Source organism: Eumetopias jubatus, unplaced genomic scaffold, assembly GCF_037043125.1.
Source record: "Eumetopias jubatus isolate StellerSeaLion01/CBP00866 unplaced genomic scaffold, mEumJub1_p1.0 scaffold_15, whole genome shotgun sequence".
NCBI lineage: Eukaryota > Metazoa > Chordata > Mammalia > Carnivora > Otariidae > Eumetopias > Eumetopias jubatus.
Window position 1 is genome coordinate 82,066,083 of NW_028274821.1, and position 14,307 is coordinate 82,080,389.

The 14,307-nt window shown below is 54.4% G+C and overlaps 1 protein-coding gene across 1 annotated transcript in view; it reads left to right on the forward strand.

Moving 5' to 3' along the window:
• Positions 1-1,149: 1,149 nt before the first annotated feature.
• DAB2IP (DAB2 interacting protein) overlaps positions 1,150-14,307 on the forward strand; it is a 121,390-nt gene continuing 108,232 nt past the window's right edge. Inside the window, exon 1 of the mRNA XM_088019263.1 lies at positions 1,150-1,273. Coding sequence (XP_087875389.1) covers positions 1,150-1,273 — 124 coding nt within the window. The remainder of the gene's footprint in view (positions 1,274-14,307) is intronic.

The following is a 14,307-nucleotide window of genomic DNA, read 5'->3' on the forward strand; positions in this document are numbered from 1 at the left end:
CAGAACCTTCTGGGAGAAGCACAAGGAAGAGTAGGAAGGAAGGGAATAGCAGGTGAGGCTGGAGAATGGTTGGGACCAGATGGTTGGAACCCCAAATACCAGGGAAGGTTGTCTGGATTTGGGGAGCCATGAAGAGTTCTTGAGCTGGGGAGTGACTCGGAGAAGTCTTTCAGCAGGAGGCAATAGAGAGAGTTGACACCTCACGCCTCCATCTCCTCGAGGGTTGGGATTCTTCTTCAGGCTTGCCAGAGCTGCTGTGAACACCCAGGGGGAGGAAGACCCCACCGCATCTGTGATGTTCTATTTGGGGAGTGGTCTAGATTATGCGGGGCAAAATGTTCAGATTTGGCAAAGCCTTCGAGATACACAGGTGCTCCTTACCTCTCTCTCCTGTTTGTGCGCTTGAGATATACACTGCAATCGTAATTATATACAAATAATATGTGTATCAAACGGAACAATTTTTAAAAACGTAGAGAACAGGCAAGTTTTCTGCGTGAAAGGGACGTCTTTTCAACCCCGTTAGGGGGCTAGGCCGGGAGCTCACCTGCCGTGTGTTTGCGGATCCATACTCAGTCCAGTGAGCTTGGGGCAGAAACGCGCCCTGCGGGGTCAATCTCATTCGGACCCTAAAAAGGTGACCGGTTTCGCAGCGCGGTGCCCGCCTGGCCGCCTGGCCGCCTGGCCGCCTGGCGTGCACCCTGTCTGGTGCTCGCGTTCGCGCGCACGCGGGTGTGCACCGTCTACACCCGCGGGCAGGCTGGAGCGTCCCGTGCGTCCCGAGGTCGGGCCACGGCTCTGGGGCGCGAAGGGTGCGGACGGTGACCCTCCTGGGGACCTGCCTGGGGTCCCGGGGCACTCCGGGCCGTCTCGCCCCTCCGACTCCAGGCCGGGATTTCTCCTGCACTGACTTTCCGGGCCGGTGCCAGCCCGGCCTCCCGGTCCCAGGCCCCCGCGGCGGGGCCGGCTGCTCGGGGAGGGCGGGGGCGGGAGGAGGAGTTTGAGCGACTTTGTGGGGCAGCCGTGGCCTCGGCGGCGCCCGCACCAGCGCGCGGGAGAAGGCAGGGACGCCCGCCGGGCGCGCCAGAGCGGGCGATGGGGCCCGTGTGAGCGCGCCCAGGCCCAGCCCGGTGCCCGGCGGGCGGCAGCATGTCCGCGGGCGGCAGCGCCAGGAAGAGCACCGGGAGGCCCTCCTACTACTACCGGCTGCTGCGGCGGCCCCGGCTGCAGCGACAGAGGAGCCGCTCCCGCAGCCGGACCCGGCCCGCCAGGGGTAGGCGCCACCCCGACCCCTGACCCCTGGGCTCCCCCTACTGCCACCTGGCCACCTGATGTCAGGAAATGCCAGGGACCCTGGATCTTCCAGTCTGTTTAGCCGGGTCCCCCCCCCCCCCCCGCCCCTGCCGCCCCCATCGCCCTTTCTGGCTGCCCGTTACTGTGTTGGCTTGATCCCCATCCCCGCAGCTTCTCTCTCATCCGCCAGCGTCCTGGGGAATCCGAAGCTCTGTCTCTCCTTGTGCCTTGCGCAGGGAAAGTGGAGATTGCAATTCGGGGTTCTCTTTCTTCGCTTCTCAGATGCCACCTCCTATTCCCCTGTGCCTCAGTTTACTCAGCAGCCTGGCAATGAAGTAATCCTGAGTGGATCTTGGCTTTTCCTCATTTTGCCTTCAGGGCCCTGGCCTCCCAGCTTAGGGTGGGGGGCCCATCTCAGCGCCCCCACATACCTTCTCTCCCCAGGGACTTCACAGGCTTCCCTACCTCTTGGGTGGAGGGACAGGTGGCTGGACTTCAGAGGGTCCTACCCCAGGAGTCCTTGGCTCCAAAGCCAAGATCTGTCTGGGACCCCTCCAAGTGGATGATGGGCCCACCTCCTTTGAAAAATTTCTCTCTTTCCAGCGCGGAGGCAGGACAGGGAGGAGGGGCAATGGGAGCAGCATTTTCTTTTTTCCAGTAACAGGATCCTCAGTTGGAAGCGCATCGGATCCAGGAGGCTGCCTTTTGGGCCCGGTGGGGGCCAGGCCTTCTTTCAGAGGTTGGGTGGGATGGAGTTTAGGGAGGGGGCTCCTGGAAGGGGAAAGCCAGAAGGGGTCCTGGGGAGGCCAGGGTCCCTGTCAAGGGGCTCAGGACCGCTGACGTGCTGGTGGGTGGTGGGTGGTGGGTGGTGGGTGGTGGGTGAGAGGGAGGAGGGTGGTTGGTAGTGCCTAGCGGGACCGGGGCCGAGTTGGTTCTCTTGGGAAACGGGAAGGCTGGTCAGCGGTTTGAGCAGATCCGTGCTCGGGATCCGGCAGACCTGAGGTCAAATCCCCACCCTCCCGGGTGCTGGTTGTGTGGCTCGGGCCCTGTGGTGTTGCTGCTGAACCTCAGTTTTATCGTCACCTTGAGGGTAAATCAGACAGTACGCGTTCATTTGCTTTTCTCCAGAATGGGGAAGATTTTTCCCACAGTCAGGGCTGAAAAACAATGTACAAGGCTTCCTCAGGAAGTAGTGAGTTCCTGAAGTAGTGAGTTCCCCATGCCTGGATGGGTTCAAGCTGAGACTGGAAGTGTGTACAGGTGTGTGCTACAAGTTCAGTCCTCAAGCGTCTCTCGAGGCCTGGGGTCCACCTCCCCTTGTCTTCCTTGAAGTAGCCTCTGGCTACCTAACCCCCCCCCCCCCCCGCAATTCCATGCTTAGCCTGAGAGACTAGAGATCTGGGTTTGAGCACTGAGACTTCAGGCAAGCCACTTCTCTTTTCTGAGCCTCAGTTTCTTGAGCTGTAAAGGGGGCTAGCTAGCAGGACTTGTAGGACTCAGTGAGGAAATGGGTTCATGCTTTGAGAAATGGGAGTTGTACAAATGCCCAGTAATGCTCAGGGCACCCTGAGGCCTCCACCCCTCCCCTCTCCTTGCAGATGCTCTGCATGACCTCCTCTGCACCTCCGTGCCCTTCTGTTCCTGACTGCAGAGGCTCAGAGAGAAACGGAAGTCCCCCTCCTGCTCAGCTGACTGGGCAGGAGACAGTGTTTCCAGCGGTCACCTGAGCCCCAGCTTCCAGGCCCCTTCTGTGCAGGAGCCCCTGCTTTGTGTCACAGCCTTGAAGGAGCTCAAAGCCTGCAGGGAGTGGGGAGGAGACCGTCAATGAACAGAAGTTACATCTGGGGAAATCAGGGAGAGCTTCGCAGAGGAAGTGACATTTGGACAGCAGAGGGAGTGGTTGGGTCAGATGTGTGTTCAGGCCCCTGCTCTGCACAAAACTGTCCTTTGGCCAGTTACCTCACTTTGGCCTAGTCTGGTAAATGGGTGTAGTGACAGGTGTAGTGATGGCAGCGTCCTTTACGGATGAGAGCAAGTGCACAGAAGGCTAGAAGCCTGTGCTGTCTGGCACTTGGACCAGAGTTGAGCAGGAGCTATTGGTGTTCTTACTCTGGGCAGAGGAACAGTCTGTGGAAAAATAGGGAGAAGGAAAATGTCTTGGGCATTGTAGAGAGAGTTCGTCCTGGGGTGGAGGAGGGGAAGGGCTTGGGAGGGGGATAGTGGGGAGCCGTAGTTTGGGCTGGAGAAAGGGCCTTGAGTGATGGGGAGTCATGGGTGGGGGTGAGAGCTGCCTGGCAGGGTGAAAGGTGGAGGCTGGGGGCCCCTTGCCCACCTAGAGCAGCCACTGATCTCCCCCTCCACTAAACCCCCAGATCCTGTCCTCTGCCCTCAGGGCCACCCCTCTTCCTGAGGCCAGCGCCCCAACCTAGGTGGCAACTCACGTGGGGGGAACCGCCCTGTGGCCTCGGGTGGGTCCCTGCTGACCTCAGGTGGCACAGTCTCCCCATCTGCGTGGGGGCTGGGTCCCGTAGTGCTGACATCAGACCCCAGAAGAGGGGGTGGTACCCAGCACCCCAGCCCTGATCACCCACGCCCCTTGCTCCACACCCATTCTGGCTTCTGCCACTAGCGAGGAAGGACAGTGATTGAGAACTGCGGGGGGTTGTGTTTGTTCAGAAACAGAAAAGTGCCAGGGAAGAGTTGGCTGGAGGCAGGTGCACAGCCGGCCGGGCCTTGGAGAGGGTTGTGGCCAGGCTGCCACCTCTGAGGAAGCCCCCTGTCCATTGCCCCCACTGCCCCATGGAGTGGTGGCAGGGGGCTCCCTGTGGACTTGAGAGCAGGGCTGGGTCCTTGCCCAGGGCTGCAAGTGACGGACAGTGTCCACAGCCCCGCCCCCCCCCGGCTTTGAGCAAAGCGGGGCACTAAGCAGGGCTCTTCCTTCTCGGGGCCCCGATCTCCCCATCTGAGGAATAGACAGAGTGAGACCTGCCACTGACAATGACCAGAAGCAGGGTGGAGACAGTGACCTTTAGATGTCAAGGGTCATCTGGCCGTTTCACATTGGGCTTTGTGACCCTAAGTCCACTTGAAGGCTAGGTATGGCCCATGGATATGAGGGGGGCCTGTTCCCAGTAGAATGTCACCAGCCAAGGTGCCTTCCCACCTCCCCCCACCCCAGGTCAAGAAAAGGTTTATCTGTCTGTCTGACTTATCGGTTCCCTCAGGGCTGCTGGGAGGAAATGCAAGGTTTCCCCTCACTCCAGATAAGGTCTGGCCCATTTACCCAACTGGCAAACATGTCTTGAGCACCTACTATGTGCTGGGCTCCAGCCTGGGCACTGGGGGCACATTGGAGATTAATGGCACATGCTCCCAGCCCTCCCCAAGCCCCCAGATGGTTGAGGAGGCTGACTTGTTGAAGTTCACAGGGGCACAGAGCCCTTTTGGGGGTACAGAGCCATAGTTAGTGGGAGACAGCTTTTACTCCCAGCTCAGCAATGAGCTGGTTGTGTGACTCTGGGCCCCTTCCAGGGCCTCAGTTTCCCCCCTCTGTCAAGCAGGACTTATCATGCCCTGCTGCCTGACAGGTCAGGAGACCTGGAATGCCCATACGCACGACTCATCGGAGCCTCTGATTCTTTTCTTTCTGTTTTCACCCGAGTTTTTTCAGGTGCTAACCCTAACCCACCTGCACGCTGGGGACTTGGTGGATGTATTCTCCTGAGATGGTCGGTTCCTCCTCCACATCCATACATAGCCCCATTGTATGGCCCTATATTTTGGTGGCTGTGTGATCCTCTCGCCTCTTCCCAGGCCCCTTTCCTTTTAGGGTGTGCTGGAGTCTGTCTGAGGAGCCCTCTGGAGGGGTTTCCCAGGAACACCCCAGCACACTTAGAGGAATGCAGGCAAGAGTGGTGGTGGTACCCAGGAAGGCTGGGACTGACCTCCTGAGGGGATGGTCCCCTCCCAGTGCTTAGAACATGGCAGCTGAGTGATCCAACCCCTGGGGTCCAGATGAGGACACTGAGGCACAGAAGGACCTTCCTAGAACTAGGTGTGGAACCCAGGGCTGCTGGCCCCCAGGAAGACGGTGACAAGGTTCAGGAGGGTGCTGGTTTGCCACAGCTGCTTCCCAATTGGGAGTGATGGCTAGGGAAGGGCTTAGGGAAGGGCAGGGGCTGGGACCACGCCATACGGACCCTGGTTTCACTGAGACTTGCTGAGATGCCCTGTGGGCTGGCAAGCCCCTGAGGGTGGGGGCTGGTTGTGTCTTTTGTCCCCCTCACCCCCATCTCCAAGTGTACCCTCAAGGGCGCAAGGCCCAACTCTCTGCCCCCAACTTGGATGCAACCTCTGAAATTGTACATTCATCCTTTCCTGCCTCATCTCTTCATTTGTTCCTGCTGAGACACAATCCCTCCTTTGGGGCTTAACCCCAGCTTCCGCAGGACCTCCTGGTCCTTACATACCCCAGGAGCTGGGAGGCTCACTCCCTTTCCTGGCATGTAATAAAGTTAAAATGGCTTTTGTTTGTTGAGTGCTTTCTCGGTGCCCAACAGTGAGCTTAATTTTGTACTTGCCTTATCTCATTTAATGCTCATAACAACCTTGGGAAATGGATACTGGTGTTATCCTCATTTTATGGGGGAGGAAGCTGCAGCCCAAAGAGTGGGAGCCTCGTCCAGCATCACACAGCTCAGAAAATGCTGGAGCCCAGTTCTGCAAGACTCCAGATCCTGAGCTGATAAATGTACCACCTCGCTATTCTGTGGGCAGGCAGATCTTTCTGAGGTCAGGCCTTGGCTTTGATAAGGCCTCCTCCTTCCATCTGATTTGCACAGTCCATGACTCTACCAAGTGTTCTTGGCCATCATCTCCCCAAATCCTGGCCGTAACTTGGGAGGGAGGCAGGGGAATGATTCTGTTGACATCTGTGGGGGGGTCAGTCTTCCCGGTTGGCTCGTCTGCCTGCCTGCGACCACTCAGGTGATCCCCTAGGTCCAGTTTCACCCCCCACCCCCACCCCCGCATCCTGCTCTCATTTGTGTTCTGCCAACCATGTGTTTTCCCTGGGATGGTCACAGGTCAAACAGCCTCAGCCCTGTCTCTACACCAAGTCTCTGTGTGCTAAGGGTTCAGGGTCCCCTTGTATGAGGTCCCTGAAGACAGGCAGACAGCTTGAGGCCCAGTCCCCAGAGCTCTCTGGGTCCTTGAGGGAGGCCAGAGGTCCCAGTTCATCTGCCGGAATGTCAGCGTCTTAGGCTTTGTGTTCCTGGCTTCACCTTCAATAACAAGGAAGATAATGGCTGAATGTGTGTCAGGCCCGGTGCTAAGAGCTTTGCCTGATCATGTCATATCTTATTTTGAACCCTCAACCCTCCTAAGGAGGGAGGGGTCCTTATTATCACTTCCCTTCGCCGGGTTAGGAAACCGAGCTTGGTAAAGTAATTGGCCGTACGAGGCGAGGTCCAAACCGAGGCCACTAGACTCCAAAGCCCACTTACCCTCAGAACTGGGCCCAGGAGCCCAGCGCTTCCTCTTTTCCGGGGTTGGTGGGATGCGGAAGACACGGAAATGCCCTCTTGAGCTCAGCGGGCCAGGTCTGCTGCCCAGTCTCTGCCCCGCTGCAGTCTGTGCTTACCGAAACCTGGTGGGATGAGGGGCCGGAGCCTGCTTTGCTCAGCCACTGCTGGGCCCCGGTTGGAGGGGCCTCTTGCACCTCCAGCACCCGGGCTAACTGTTCCCCTGGACAGCTGGGGAAACCGAGACCTGCAGAGCCAAGGCCACTCGCTCAAGGTTATGTAAAGGAGTCAGTGAGAGATCCAGGTCCGAAATTCTGACTCTGGCGTTCTATTTCCACGTTGGTTGTGTTTGTTGCTTTTCCCAAAGGTAGCGCAGAGAGGGAAACCGAGGCAGCTGGGCTCCTCGTTGGGTCTTCCTGGGGGAGGGGATGGGGTTGAGCTCTTGGGTAACCCAGCGCCGACGCGCTCACATCCCATACGCGTTTTGCTTAGAAATGACACGAAGCCTTTTGACTGTTTTTAAAAGGAAAAGCAACAGCTGTGATACTTCTCCAGCACCTTCCTCTTGAGGCCGCTTGGTTTAAATGTCAGGAAAGGGAGAGTATTTCCTGGTCAGGAACATTTGGAGCTGGCCGGGAGCTGAAGTTTTGTTTTGTGTTGAGTGGGAATTTGGGCAGTCAGTCCCCAGCCCCCACACCCCCACACCGTCCCCCCACCCCCCACCCCCCGCCCCGCAAGGCTGTGTTTGACAGTTGCTGGGAGGAGGGATTTGAGAATGAGCAGGCGAGATGCCACGCCGAGTGGCAGGGTGGTTATGGCATGGAGTGGCAGGGTGGTTATGGCATGGAGTGGCAGGGTGGTTATGGCATGGAGTGGCAGGGTGGTTATGGCATGGAGTGGCAGGGTGGTTATGGCATGGAGTGGCAGGGTGGTTATGGCATGGAGTGGCAGGGTGGTTATGGCATGGAGTGGCAGGGTGGTTATGGCATGGAGTGGCAGGGTGGTTACGGCATGGAGTGGCAGGGTGGTTATTTTTAGCCATCCCGATCCAGCAGAGGCATTTCAGGGTTTGTTCAATATTTAATTATCCATCTGAAATTGGCGCACGTGGCCTTGAGTTTGGAAGCGGCTCTCTGTGCTGTGATTTCCTCTGACTGCATAAATAAGGAAGTGAGGGGAATCTCAATAGCCCTCCAAATAATGAGAATGAAAAAAAAAAAAAAAAAGCAGCCCAGAAGCCTCGGTACTCAGAAAAGACCGGCTTGGTTCCGCAGTCTAGACAGACCCACCTGTACATTAGCGGAAAAGGCGAGCCTGCCGAGGACGCCCCATGACACCCTTGGAAAGGCAGCCGAGCTTGGCCTATGAATTCCTGACTCCACAACTGCCTGGGGTGCATTTGGGATGGGCTTTCCCCCCTTTGCCAGGTTCCTGTGTTGACTTTGACAGCTGCTGGGTGCCCGAGAGGTGGTTTGGGGATTTTGCTTTTAGAAGCTTTGTTAGCTTTTCTTTGCCTCTTCTTGTCTCCCTGACAGGCAGGAGAGCACTTTCGGCATCTGGGCCATGTTCTTTCTTTTTTCTTGGCCCTTATAGGTGATGAGTTGACATGGCTATGAGATGGAAAAGGCAGAGTGCAGGGAGGATGGGGAGCAAACTGTGGGGCTGTGAGGCTCTGTCCCTTCCCCTCAGCCCCTGGTGGATGAGGGAGCAGAGGGGAGGGGAAGGAGAGGGGCCAGAGGAGCCGGGCAGCCAGAGATGGTGCTCCTTCTTGCTGTCCCTCTTGGGATGGGGGGTTTGTAGAGATTGGAAACCAGTACATTGGTTAGGGAGACTCTTAGGAAAAAATAGTTTCCTATCCATTTATACTTCTGTTCTGGGGACTGGGTGTGGCTCATGAGTGTGGCCAGGGCCGGAGTCCTGACTGCATCATAAATGCTGTGTGATCTCAGACAAGTGACTAAATGTCTCTGGGCTCAGAAGCCCTTCTAGCAAAGAGGTGTGACACAGCATAGAGTATTATTATAGGCTGGGTGAATTGTCATTATCTGTTCATCCAAAGCCTGAGGGGTTAATTGTACCTTTATTAGGGCTGATCTAGAAATAAAATGTGATGCCTATGGGGATCAGAACCATCCCAGATGGTTCCTTGGCATCCCTTCCCCCAGAGGCTGCTACAAGGATCACTTGTACTTGTTCAGAGCAGCAGAGCTTTAATGAGCCACCTCCTCTTTGCAAACCCTGTGCCAGGGGCTGCCGTGGAGGAGAGAGCCAGTCTCCACCTTCAGGGAGCTGAGCCTGGGGGAAGGTCTGCTGGAATCCAGTTAGCAGATGATGGGCCTAGAAGGTTAGTTAGGGCCTTGAACGGTGAGCCAAGAGGTTGGCACTCCCCCTAGCAAGCCACAGGGAATCAAAGGAAAGATTCTGAAAATAATGGTAATTATAACAATGACTTCCAGCATGCCAGGGGCTCTGCTAAGCCCTTTAAATGCCTCATTTTATTAAATCCTCATTTTCTCAGTTACTCTGATCTGCTTCATTTTGCAGATGAGAAAAACTGAGTCGGTGGACGGGTTAAGTACTTGCTCAGCTTTACCCAGCTACTGAGGGGCAGAGTCCGGGATGTTTAACCCTCACTTTGCTTACCAGAGCTGTGATTTGGGAATATGATTTTTAGCAGCTGGCCGGCTAGATTGGTGTGGTACAGGGAGGGGGTGGGGGGAGAGTGGGTATCCGTGAACAGAGGTGATGGTGTTGGCTGTCCAGAAGGAGGAGGCAATGGGTCTGAGCTGGGAAGAAGCAGAGAAGGACCAGACCAGTTTGGGGGAGTGGGGGAGAAGGTATCCCAAAAGACTCAGATGTGATGCAAGTTTTGGAGGCCCAGCAAGGAGGTCATTCCTGCTTCCTGGAGATTCCTGGGGGAGGCCAATAGGTGTGGGGTCCGGGGAAGCAGAGGGCAGGTCAAGAGAAGCTGACAAGGTTGGAGGAGGTGGTGCAGGGGATGCCATCCCCGTCTGAGGACCAGTGCTGGACAGATTGCCCACGTTTGCTCCCTGACCGACAGCAAAATACGAAAAGTAAGGCCAGTTCAGTGAGTTGCCCATGACATCCATTTCAGTGTAATCCATCTTTGTCACGTTTCTTTATTCTGAGATGATGGGTTTTGGACTCTTTTGGGGGCTAGAACCTTCCTTTGATGAGATGCAGGATGGTGGTAATTGTTTTAATGTTGTATTTGGCAAGACAAGAGGTCGGAGGTCCTATCGTTGCCCATTTCCATATTATGCTACCATGTTGTTTTTATGTATGAAAATTGAATGGGTTCCGGAAATTCCAAATTGATGGGAGCCTGGCACCCAGGAGAGAAAGGTCCAGCAAGAGGGAGGTGGCATACAGCCTTTGGAAAGACCTAGGCGAGTGGGAGCCCTTGGAGTGGGCTGGAAGCCAGCAGAGCTGTGGACATGGCTGACAAGCCTGCTCTGGCTCTTGATGCTGCAGACGGGGCGGGGGTGGAGGTTGGGGGATGGATTGTGGTGTGCAGAACCGGACAGTTGGAGAAGTTCGGTGGGGGTGGAGGTCCGAGAGACGCTTGGGTTTCCCGTGAACTGTCTCTGCGGTCACAGACCCACTAGTGTCTGATCCACCTGCCCCCCCCCCCCCAGCAGTAGCAGCCTCTGAGTTGTCCTGGGATGGCGCCCTGAGCTTCAGAGGACCCAGGCCATAGCTCCCTGTCCTGTCCCGACAGACAGCGCTGGGGCTGGGGGCCTGGGAAGCCCCTCCTGGAGATGTTATAGAAGCAGTTCCTGAGTTACCCGTGGTCCCCAGGGGAGACCACCGGTTATGGGCTAACCCCCTCTATCTCCTCCTTAAAAAAAAAAAAATGTTTATATTGGTGTTTCTCCTCCTCCCCCAACTCCCAGGATTACAAAAGCAATAAATATCCATATTAGAAGAAAAGGGAAAGTAAAAAATCACCTTTAATCCCAGCACCCAGTGATAAGCATCTGGGGGGAGCATTTGGGGGGGTTACTTCCAAGTTTTTTCCTGTTCTTGAATTTTTTTAAAAGATTTTTACTCATTTGTTTGAGAGAAAGAGAGTGAGCAAGAGAGAGCGAGAGAGAGCACAACCCAGAGGTGGGGGGAGAGGCAGAGGGAGAAGCAGACTCCCCGCGGAGCAGGGAGCCCGAAGCGGGGCTCGATCCCAGGACCCTGGGATCATGACCTGAGCCAAAGGCAGATGCTTAACTGACTGAGCCACCCAGGTGCCCCCCGTTCTTGAATTTTTAAAAAAAGTTCTAAAATATTTGAGGGGCGCCTGGGTGGCTCAGTCGGTTAAGCGTCTGCCTTCGGCTCAGGTCGTGGGTCCTGGGATCGAGCCCCGCATTGGGCTCCCCTGCTTCTCCCTTTCCCACTCCCCCTGCTTGTGTTCCCTCTCTCGCTGTGTCTCTCCCTGTCAAATAAATAAAATCTTTAAAAAAAATTAAAAAATTAAAATATTTGAAAATATAGGAAGTATGGGGAAAAAAATTGCAGACACCCACGCACTCACTTCTCAGATTTAACAAATGGTAACATGGTCCTATTGCTTCTCCTTCCTTCTCTTTTCTTTTTCTCTTTTTTTTCCTAGAAATAAAATGATTCGGGTACAGCAGGGGCCAGCAAAGTACACACCGTAGGCCAAACCCAGCTGGCCGCCTGTTTCTGTATGACCTGGGTGCTAGGAATAGCTTTTTTCAGTGGTTGAGACAAAAGTCAAAAGAGGAATGATGTTTTATAATGTGAACATTCTATGAAATTCACATCTCTGTGTCCATAAGTAAAGTTTACTGGAACACAGCCATGCTTTTTCACGTACATATTGTCTGTGTCTGTTTTCAGGCCACTTTGGCAGAGGTTGAGTAGTCGAGAGAAGCCTAAAATATTTGCTCTCTGGCCCTTTGTGGGAAAAATTTGCTGACCCGTGGGGTATGGCTAACGAGCCCTGTCCCCTTCCCAGGGAGAGCCAGCCTCCTGAAGACAGGGTGTGCCCTATGCACCTGTGCTTTTATGTTTTTCCTACATTTGCAAAGGCTTCAAAATGTGTACTGTGGCATTGTTTCAAAGAAGAGGTGGATGTGGAGAAACTGCACACACGCCCGCACCCTGGGACCTCCTCCCTTTCCCGAACTCCGGCAGCCCAGAAAAAATGGCAGCCCTCTGTGGGCCCTGGGGTAGGAGCAAAGGGCCGCAGGGGGAAACGCGGGAATAGAAATGCCTCAGACCCAAGTTCCTAGAAATCCTCAGAAAAGCAAAGGACGAAAGAGACTTGGGGACAAGAGGAGTCTTCGGGCCAGGTCATGAGTCCTTGGAGTGACCAAGGAATCCAGAGTTTTCTGGAAGGCTGGGAATTCTTTGAAAGTTAGGTGCACGTCAGCGTGAGGAATAGGAAGCGTGAATTGTCAAGGCAGTTGTGAAGGGGCTCGAGGAGAGGGCCTCAAGAAGAGCTGGTTACAGTGTCTACAGATGCTGGGAAGTTAGCAGGAACTTCACTTGGATGGCTTCTGAGGCCAGCCAGGGGCCAGGGGGTGGACTCCCGCACTCTGCTTTTGGAGAGGCCCCTCCCGGGATCTAAGTGAGAGCAAGGCATCTCCTTGGCTCTTCCCTCCACCTCCTGAGTGCCAGCAGCCTGACCCCTCCGTGGCCCATCTGGAGAGTTGCTGTGGCCCCCACCAAATGCTCTGGGTGGGTGGGGATGGGTGCCCTTGACGTGCCCCTCTCTCCGCAGACCCACCCGCAGGAAACATGGGTACCCTCCCCTGACTCTGAACCACGTCCTGAACTTAACGACAACTTGAACTCTGATCCCAATTCCATTTGAGAAACAACGGGTTATCACAGTTCCATGGTCTTAGGACTCCTTCCCTTCCCCACACCCAGCACCATGGGAACAAAATGTGATACCAAGCGAGGCCTCCCTCGTCTCTTTGTGCCTTGTTGCTGGGGCTGCGATGGGACCTGGAAATGGAGAGAGAGGCCAAGGGCAGGGAGGAAACCCAGCTTCCTGGCTGACTTGGGACCCGTTGTCCTCTGACTGCTCTATGCATGGAGGTTCCCACCGTGGGGCAACCCTTAGGCTCACAGATGACGGGGCCTGAATCCTGCCGTCTGCGTTCCTAGGCGTGTAGTCAGGATCCTGAACCTGTTTCTTCCTGTGAGAGTTGGAGTTGATGCTTTCTACTTTGGGAAACAGTCTTAGGATAAAAATACACATATATGGCACAGTCACCATCCCCAGATCTGTTTCTCTACATTTCCTGATGGTCCGTTTTTATTACATACAGATATCCAGTTCTAGTGCTAGTTGTTGAAAAAACTATCTTTCGCACCATCAATTTACCTTTGCATTTTTTTCCAAAAATCAGTTGACCGTGTATGTGTGGTACTGTTTCTGCATGCTCTTCTCTTCCATTGATCTGTCCTAATGCTAATACCATGCCGTCTTGATTACTTTAGCTCTGTTTCAAGACTATAAACTATGCCTTGAAACCAAGTAATGTAAGTCTCCCAACCTGTTTCTTCTTACTCTAGATTGTTTGGCTCTTCTCGGTTCTTTGCTTTGCCACCTAAATTTACAGTTGAGCTTGTCAGTGTCTTCAGAAAGCTTGCTAGGATTTTGATTGGGATCACATTGAATCTGTAGATGGGTTTGGGAGAAATCCATCTTAATAACACCGAGTCTTCCCAATCCTTGAACATGGTGTATCTCTTCATTTATTTAGATTTTTTACAAAGTCTCTCAGTGATATATTTTTAGCTATTAGTCTTGTACCTCTTTTTTTTTTTAAGATTTTATTTATTTATTTGACAGAGAGACACACAGAGATAGCACAAGTAGGCAGAGTGGCAGGCAGAGGGAGAGGGAGAAGCAGGCTCTCGCTGAGCAGGGAGCCCAAAGTGGGGCTCGATCCCAGGACCCCCGGATCATGACCTGAGCCAAAGACAGCCGCTTAACCGACTGAGCCATCCAGGCGCCCCAGTCTTGTACCTCTTTTATTAAATGTATTCCTAAGTAGTTTTGATGCTCTCTGTTAATTACCATGCGTGGTGGCGATGTTACCCTACTTGCAAGCTAAGAGCCTAGCCTGGTAGTTTCATGGGTGCCGGCAGAATGTAGGAGACCCCAGGGTCAGAGACAAAGGGTTCTGCACAACAGGTAGCAGGAGCTTTGTGTTTCCATTGGTCCCCTTTCCCCCCAAGTTCCTAGGGCAGTCACAGATGGTCTGTTCTAGAACGTAAATGATCGCTCTGTTGTTTTTCCACATTACAGCTTCATGTCCCTTATAGGGTATGATATACAATCTAGGGGGTCAGCTGTTTCGCAGGCTAAAAATTACACAAAGAAGTGAAATTCAGTTTGCTTTAGCATTAAACCATTAAGTTAGAAGCTGGGAGGTCATTTAGAATTTGAATTCCAAGTTGTGGAGTACCGAAAGGTAAAGGGAGTTTTCAAGTTATA